The sequence below is a fragment of the Hydra vulgaris genome, chromosome 06, assembly GCF_038396675.1.
Source record: "Hydra vulgaris chromosome 06, alternate assembly HydraT2T_AEP".
In the NCBI taxonomy this organism is placed as follows: domain Eukaryota; kingdom Metazoa; phylum Cnidaria; class Hydrozoa; order Anthoathecata; family Hydridae; genus Hydra; species Hydra vulgaris.
The window spans coordinates 41,738,011-41,747,269 of record NC_088925.1 but is presented as its reverse complement, the minus strand read 5'-3'; the positions used below and the strand labels follow the sequence as shown (position 1 = coordinate 41,747,269).

Below are 9,259 nucleotides of genomic sequence, written 5' to 3'. Positions count from 1 at the left end.
AATTTTTTAAACTTTAACAGCGAATTAGAGCACTTTATCTTGATTTTCAGACCTATGTTTTTATACGATTCTTAATCAGCATAACATTTTCTATCACATTCAACAATAAAATAAAATAAAAAAAAAGGGGGGGGGGGGGAGACTGCAGTAGCGCCCCAATGTTTAATAAAGCATACATATTTTCAAAGAAATTCTTTAAAGATAATGTAGTCGGTAAGTTGTTTATTTTGAAATGATGAATTGTTTTTTTTACAGTAATTTAAAAAGTTATATATACATATATATATATATATATATATATATATATATATATATATATATATATATATATATATATATATATATATATATATATATATATATATATATATATATATATATATATATATATATATATATATATATATATATATATATATATAATATATATATATATATATATATATATATATAAATATATATATATATATATTTATATTTATATATATATATATATATATATATATATATATATATATATATATATATATATATATATATATATATATATATATATATATATATATATATATATATATATATATATATCAGTGATGGGCTCAAACTTTTTTATTATAGTTTATCTAAACTACTAACTAAAACTAATAAAAAGTAGTTAAACTTTTAGTTACAAACTTTTTATAAAAAGTAGTTAACTTGAACTAATTAGAAATAGTTAACTAAAATTCAACTTTTTTGCGCATAAAATTCAAATTTTTTTCATCAGGTTTATCACTTTTTAGTTTAACATCTTTGTAGCACATGTTCACAAGTAAGCTGTTCATGCTATCAATAACAATAACAGATTATTAGATTAACAGTTTGAATTTATTATATTAGCAGACCAAGCGGAAATGATGTTGAAAAGTCCAGTTCATGCACTAAATAAATAAATACATAAAAATAGTAATAACAGAATCCTTGGAGTCCTTGGTCAGGTGAGTGGTGCATAGAAATAGAACGATTTATTTGGCGATATATAAAAAATTTAGTTAATAAAAATTTAGTTAAACTTTTTCAACTAAACTAGGAAAAAAGTTAGTTAAACTAAAAGTTTGACTTAAATAAAAAAATTTAGTTTAACTATAGCATATAAAAAAAAAAAACTAGTATAAATAAAAGATAACTAAAAAATTAGTTATCTATGCCCATCACTATATATATATATATACATATATATATATATATATATATATATATATATATATATATATATATATATATATATATATATATATATATATATATATATATATATATATATATATATAATGTAAATAAAGAGTATAATGTTTTCTTAATAAAATTATAAATAAATAAAATAAAGACTTCTTGCTCCACCCCAACCTATCATTCAATATTGACTGATAGGTTGAACATATTGCCTTCTATCATATCAATATTGACTGATAGGAATAGCCATATAGCCTTTTATCATGGAGTCAAAACATAATTGTAATTCGCTTATTAATTTTCAGAAACAAGAAGTCAGGTTTATAGAATTTCTACCAAAAAATTCACATTCGTATCTTTTAACGCATTACAAATTTTAAAAGTGCATGATATAATCAAAATTGTAAATTGTTTATTTATCACAGTTGTCTAAACAAAAAGCTACCTCCTATATTTAATAAATGGTTTACTCTACACAGTGTAATTAGCTGTCAACTTACAAGAAATTTTTGTAGTGGTGCATCTTTTTTTTTTTTTTTTTGTTATTTACCTCCTCAAGGCCGATAAAGCCACTACAGATGAGGAGGCTTCTTAAGGGTGGTTATAACCCTCTCTCAACCCTATAACTCCGAAACACAAACCTTGACAAACAAGGCCGCTGCGCGGAGAAACAAGTTGAGCGCGGTACTACCAGGGGCGTGGTGGGGATCGAACTAGGGGATCTAGTGTGCAAAGATATAATGGGGATCTAGTGTGCAAACATAAAATGCAAATATAGTGGGGATCTAGTGTGCAAACATATAAGGCTCAGATCATTATATTTCAACCAATTTCAAGAAAACTTTGTGGGGTACCATCTCTGATTTTCCTGATTTTTACATATCATTATCTAAATGATGTAAATAGGTTAAATGTGCAATTTCAGAGTTCCAAGTGCAACGGTTTAGAAATTATAGCCTTACAAACACTCTCAGGTAGCCCCCCTCGGTTCCTCGAATGGTAAAAATAGACAACTTTAAGGCCTTATAACTTTTTTCTAACTTTCAGCAAGTGGCTCATTTTTTCTAGAACTATTTTCTAGATATTTCTGTCCTAAAATTTGTAATTTTCATTAGCTTGTATCATGTTAGAAAAAAACTACAGCCTCCTAAACTTTGGAAAAATTCTGAAAAATGCTAAATAAAGGCAAAATGAAGTTAACCGTAGTATTTTTCTATTCATCAACAAGTCCTTACATGTTAGTTTTCTAATTAGCTACAATGGTCTACAACAAATTGGCAAAATATAAACAGCTTGTTACATTTTAGAAATCAGTTTTATCTAAAAATATATAGTCCACTTTACTAAAAAGTCCCATTTTCAGCCATTTGGGGATGGCTCGTAAATTTTTCTAACACTTTGTATTGATCTGATATTAACAGCAAATAAGGCCATTAGATCTAACTATATAAAAATGTAAACATCACAAACTTGTCATGTTCACAACAAAAATGGCAGCATTTTTTATTAACCCTATTTTTCAATTATCAGGGCTGAATAGTGTTATTGGAGACCAGTGCCCTTCCAACCTGCTTTCTGGCCCATGTGAGGGATGTAGCCTATCATAAGTCATTTCTTAAAAAAAAAGAGATATGGTTGGTTACTTTCTCCCTGATCTGGACTTTATACCGGATAGGAGCACAACTAAAGGTGTAATAACTATATAGAGCCTGCATTATTTTTAAAAGGTGACACTCAAAAAAAAATTTAGTTAATCATAAAATTGCGATTTAATCTTTATTATGATGATTTTTTTATAGTTGATTGAATTGCTAATAATTCAAGGCAATAGTAGGACAGTGGGTTCATACATTACTGGCAATATGAAGTATAACAAGACTAATCAAGCCATTACAATATTGATTTAATGTTTTGTTTAAATAAGTTTTTTAACAAAGTATGAGTTTCAATTTTATTAGTTAATTTTAACTATTTATCTAAAAATGCAATGATTCTATATAATATACCCTTTTGCAAATGTAAATATATAAGCATATATAACTCAAAATAACTTACCTTGATATTTTTCTGTTCAATAAACTTTGCTATTGCAGTTTGTTTCCATTTTTTTCATTACATTGTTTGTATGTGTTTTTAATTGTTGGATCAAATCATTATTGAACTTACTTCTCCTATATAACTTCATCGAAAATTATACATAAGAAGGTTCAATAATATTTCATCTTAATTAAATTTATTAGATAAACATAAATACTTTTTCTATTGGTATTGAACTAAAGTTAGATTGTCATAAAAATACATACTGCAGTCAGTCTGAAATTTCAGAAATAGTAAATGAAGATAAATACCTGCTGACCTTAAGAACTGGAATAAGAAATATTCATTTGCATACAATTTGCACTCACCATAGGTTACAATTTATTAATTACTATTCAACATACCATAAATCATGTTGTGACCCGTTCTCAATTCATTCAAAGATTGTTAAAGGAAACCTGACAACTGTCACTCTGGAGCATAATCAACTGGACTCTAATTTAATTCCTGGGAAAAAAATATGTTTTGGTTGTGTAAGAAAAATCAAGAATGTTGAAGAAGTTGACAAGAGACATGATCCAGATTACATATCACCTGATAACTCTGTCACACAAATTGATACTATAAATCCTTGTCTTGTTGAATTTGGTGTGTCTCCTATTAAAAGATCATCCAGCATGAGTATGCTACAAATAGACAATAAAATAAAAAAGAAAGTTAAGTTGCTAAATGAATCATTGAATGCATCTGAACGAGATGAGCTTCAAATTAGTATGCTCAAAAGTTCCTCTTTAGATTTATTTGTAGAACAGCTTAAACAAAAGTTTCGTAATGAGATCAATATTTCACAAAAAATAAAATTGCTCACTTTAGCTCCAGTCCATTGGACTATTCAGGAAACAATAAATGAATTTAAAACAACACAATATATGGTGAAGCAAGCTAGAGCTTTGCGGGATGTTAAAGGAATCCTTGGTGAGAGATCAACAGACATAAGAAATCCTAAAAAATTGACTACTGAAGTTGTAAATCAAATTGTCAACTTTTATGAGGATGATAGTAACAGCAGGTTATTGCCAGGAGCAAAGGATTACATTAGCATAAAGACAGTTGATGGTAGACAGCACATTCAGAAACGACTCATACTATGCAATCTTTCAGAACTTTACCAGAAATGGTTAGAAGAATCAAAATCTAATGGTGTAGTAAAGGTGGGACTGACATCATTTGCTCTTTTAAGGCCACAACATTGTATTGTTGCAGGAAAATCTGGCACGCACACAGTCTGTGTTTGTATTGACCATCAAAATCCAAATCTTATTGTTAAATCATTAAAAAATGAAATAAAGTCAAAAGATCTGATGGCCTTAGCTGTATGTACAATAGAAAATAAACCATGTATGTTTCATGAGTGTGAGAAGTGTCCTGGAAAAAAGAGAATTGAAAAAAAGTTAAATGAACTGTTAGGGGATTCAGCAAATGAAATAACTGATAAGCAATGGTTGAAGACTGATAGATGCTCCTTGGAAACTATAGTTAAAAGTCCTGATGAGTTTCTAGAAGAGTTAACAGACAAGTTATATAACCTCACAAAACATCATTATGTCAGCAAATCACAGACATTCTTTTCAAACCAGCTCAAAGAAAACATGAAGCCAAATGAATGTATTATGCAAATGGATTTTGCTGAAAATTTTTCATTTATTATACAAGATGAAGCTCAGTCATCCTATTTTTCCAAAAATCAAGCAACTCTCCATCCATTTGTCATATATGTGCAATATTTAAATGGAAACCAATCACCAGAAAGCAAATGTTATTGTGTTATATCTGACAATCTAATTCACAATACTGAGGCAGTTTTCAGTTATGTTTCCAAAATCATACCAATTCTGAAAGAGGAATATCCACAAGTTCAGAAGATCAATTATTTCACTGATGGTGCAAGCAGCCAGTATAAAAATAGGTTAAATTTTCATAAATTTAACCTATTTTTATTGATAACATTGATAACAATTACCTATTCTAGACAAACTATTTTCAGCCCTTGAAATGATGTTTTTGAAATTGGATACAAAATTGATAATCTTTAACTGAATAGGTTTTTTTCTTATTGTATTTTAGGTTTAATTTGAAAAACCTGTGTTTTCATGAAAAAGACTATGGACTAAAAGCAGACTGGCATTTTTTTGGGACTGCACATGGAAAAAGTGCATGTGATGGAATAGGTGGTACAGTGAAAAGAGTTATTCATAACCTATCCCTTCAAAGGCCAATTGGCAATCAAATTTTGACACCGAGGGACATGTTCTTAGTTGCTTAGTTGCTAAAGAAAAAATTAAAAACATCAGGTATATATTATGCTATTGTCAAAGTGTATGTACATTTAGGTTATGATATTTTTTCAAATAATTGATGTCTAGTATCCTATATCATAATAGGCATTTAAACAAAAATAATAAAAATAACGTATGAATGTTTAGTTATAAAAATCAAATAGTATAGAAAAGGATTCCTTAAAACAAGACCTTACTAAATACATATTTGGAAATAGAATTATGATTTATGTTAACTCTTTTTCAGATTTATCTACATTTCTGAAACCGAAACAGCTGCTATTACACATGAAGTGCTTGCTAAACGATTTGAGAATGTTCCTGCCATCAAAGGTACTCGCTCATACCATTATTTTTCACCTCAATCATGCTGTTTAAAAGCTTATGTAACATCAATGAGCAGTACATTTGACTCTTTTCACATGCTGGAAGATACTTGCATTAATACACAAAAATCGATGAATACTGATATCAATTTTAATGATTGGGTATTAGTGAATTATTTTGGTGAATTCTTTCCTGGAAAGATATCTGATCTTAAAGGTGACACAGTTTGTATTAGCTGTTTACAAAAAGCAGGCAATTATTTCAAGTATCCAACAACCACAGATATCCATTGGTATCCAGTTAGTGACATTATTGCCATGTTACATGACCCTGAGCTCAAAAACACTAGAGGATTTTACTCTTATCTTATTAAAAAAAGGATGAAATGAATTATCATATATAATTGTTTTCAACTACATTATTATGTATTGCCATTATTAAGGGAGAATACAAGAATTTTGTAAAAAAGATAACTATGCTTTTCACATAAACAACAATGCTGGGCTAGAAATGGTTTTTATAGCAATTATATAAAATTTTGTAAAACAAATTACAGATAGTGGGTTACATCCCTCGCATGGGCCAGAAAGCAGGTTGGAAGGGCACTGGTCTCCAATAACACTATTCAGCCCTGATAATTGAAAAATAGGGTTAATAAAAAATGCTGCCATTTTTGTTGTGAACATGACAAGTTTGTGATGTTTACATTTTTATATAGTTAGATCTAATGGCCTTATTTGCTGTTAATATCAGATCAATACAAAGTGTTAGAAAAATTTACGAGCCATCCCCAAATGGCTGAAAATGGGACTTTTTAGTAAAGTGGACTATATATTTTTAGATAAAACTGATTTCTAAAATGTAACAAGCTGCTTATATTTTGCCAATTTGTTGTAGACCATTGTAGCTAATTAGAAAACTAACATGTAAGGACTTGTTGATGAATAGAAAAATACTACGGTTAACTTCATTTTGCCTTTATTTAGCATTTTTCAGAATTTTTCCAAAGTTTAGGAGGCTGTAGTTTTTTTCTAACATGATACAAGCTAATGAAAATTACAAATTTTAGGACAGAAATATCTAGAAAATAGTTCTAGAAAAAATAAGCCACTTGCTGAAAGTTAGAAAAAAGTTATAAGGCCTTAAAGTTGTCTATTTTTACCATTCGAGGAACCGAGGGGGGCTACCTGAGAGTGTTTGTAAGGCTATAATTTCTAAACCGTTGCACTTGGAACTCTGAAATTGCACATTTAACCTATTTACATCATTTAGATAATGATATGTAAAAATCAGGAAAATCAGAGATGGTACCCCACAAGCCATTGGTTGAAATATAATGATTTGACCCATAATACAATATCCTACGGTAAACATTTCTTTAAATACTCTGCATTAATAGACTGAAATCAATTTCAAAATAAATTAAAATCAATCCCTTTTAACAACATTAAAAAATATGTCCTCAAAGCCAAATTAAAATACTACTTGTTACATTAAGATAAATAGAAATAACAGTTCTTACAGGTGGTAAAAGATATCTCACTATAGAAGATATATAAGATATAAATATGAATGTTGACTAATAGCATCTTTCTGTGTGTATTGTTTGTTTTATTTGCATTGTTTTTGTTTTGTTTTGTTCAAGGCTGCTCTGCTCAATTTTACCGAGCTATATGAGAGTGAACCATCCAGAATGTAAACTGTACATATATTTTGCAACTTATAACATTCTTATGTAAAACATCTATATTTCTGGTAAATATATTGCTTTTTGTTATTGTTGCTGTTTTGTTGTTGTTATTGGTACATTGGGGTGGACACTTCATGATGCAGTGCCACACTGTAGATTGACACACTGAGTGTGTAAATTTACACATGCTGGGAGTATATCTATCAGTATATAGATGTACCAGATGTATTGAACTGTATAAAGACTTCAAAATATTTGTATAGCCCTTAGCGCTATACAGTGCTCTTAAATTATAAGGTGTACAAACAAATATGTAACAAGTAACAAACCAACTTTGGCGGTTGATAGTGTAACAACTAACCAAACAAATGATTTAATAAAATGTTAAACAATTATACAAAATAGACTGAAAATAAATAATTTATCAGCAACTAGACGTATTTTTTTCTCCAGTGAAACAGGCAATTTGTTAATTTTATTACCTCTTTAACTTGTTTTGAAACAATTATGTTTATGATATGAGCTACGTACAAATTAATTATGTGCACATTCAGTAAATATCAAATCAGTAAAAAACTAGAGACAAAACAATAAGAAAACAAAAATAACTTTTTTACTATTTATTGAAAAGATGAGTCGTGTAGTTTTTATTGAATGAATGTATTATGTTTCTTAGATTTTTATAATATATTTTTTTTAAATTTACCAGTAATTAGGGGTAAAATTACCAGTAACAAAATTATACATTTTTAGTTTGATTTACCTGTAAACTAGTTAACTGGTATTTCAATCCCTAATAATGGAGATAAAAAGACATAGAATAAAAAGATTCTTAAAATATTTGATTTTTTTTTATTTTATTTTTTTTTTAATCAATTTTCACGTTTTCAGCTTTTTAATAAAATATGCTGGGTGTTCTATTTAAAATTTAAAAAAAATCACTTACCTATATATTTTTTAAGTTATTTTGTATATTTTTATACATTATTAGTTTATGCTTCTCGTAGTTTTGGCGTTGATGATCAAGCACATAGATAATCAAACCCATATTTTTCTCGTATTTATTAATCTGGCTTGAATGTTTTCTTTAACTAATATTTGTTTGGTTAAGTTTGTTTTTAGCTTGAAGTATTTTTCCTTTTTCTATTCAATTTGTTAAACCAATATCACAAACAAAAGAAATAATACGATCCTAATACACTTTCTATTTGTCAGATCAGGTCACCCTGCTACTAATAACATGTAAACCAGTACAACCTGCTTCCTATTAACGTCAGGAAGGGCATGCAGTTGTAAAAAAGTTGTTTCAAATAATTCATAATAGTATTTAAATGTTGCTGTAGACAACCATCGGAATCACACAAGTTTGGAAATGTTGATGTAAAACTTTAGGAAAAAATTCACTTTACATGTTTCGGGAATTAGTTTGTAGGGAGGTGCCTAATGTTTTTTTTATGTTGGCAAAAGTTTATTTGTTTTATTAATATGAATAAACAGAATTTCATAAATGATAAGGTTTTATTTTTTATTATTCTAAACATAAGTTATTTTTTTGGTCTTTATGTTGTATTTTTTTAGCATAAATACCTACGCTGCTTTGCTTCTGTACAGCATTTAAATTTCCATACCCTTACTCTGTTTTAGTATTCTAAGGAAT

The 9,259-nt window shown here is 28.2% G+C and overlaps 1 protein-coding gene across 1 annotated transcript; it reads left to right on the top strand.

Annotated features, from left to right (window-relative positions):
• The first annotated feature begins 1,336 nt into the window (after positions 1–1,336).
• Positions 1,337–6,981, top strand: LOC136081865 (uncharacterized). Its single transcript, XM_065800166.1, has 3 exons — positions 1,337–5,215; positions 5,374–5,600; positions 5,833–6,981. Exons 1-2 carry the CDS (start codon positions 3,927–3,929, stop codon positions 5,570–5,572), a joined length of 1,488 nt encoding a protein of 495 aa, XP_065656238.1. The 5' UTR covers positions 1,337–3,926; the 3' UTR covers positions 5,573–5,600; positions 5,833–6,981.
• The last annotated feature ends 2,278 nt before the right edge of the window (positions 6,982–9,259 follow it).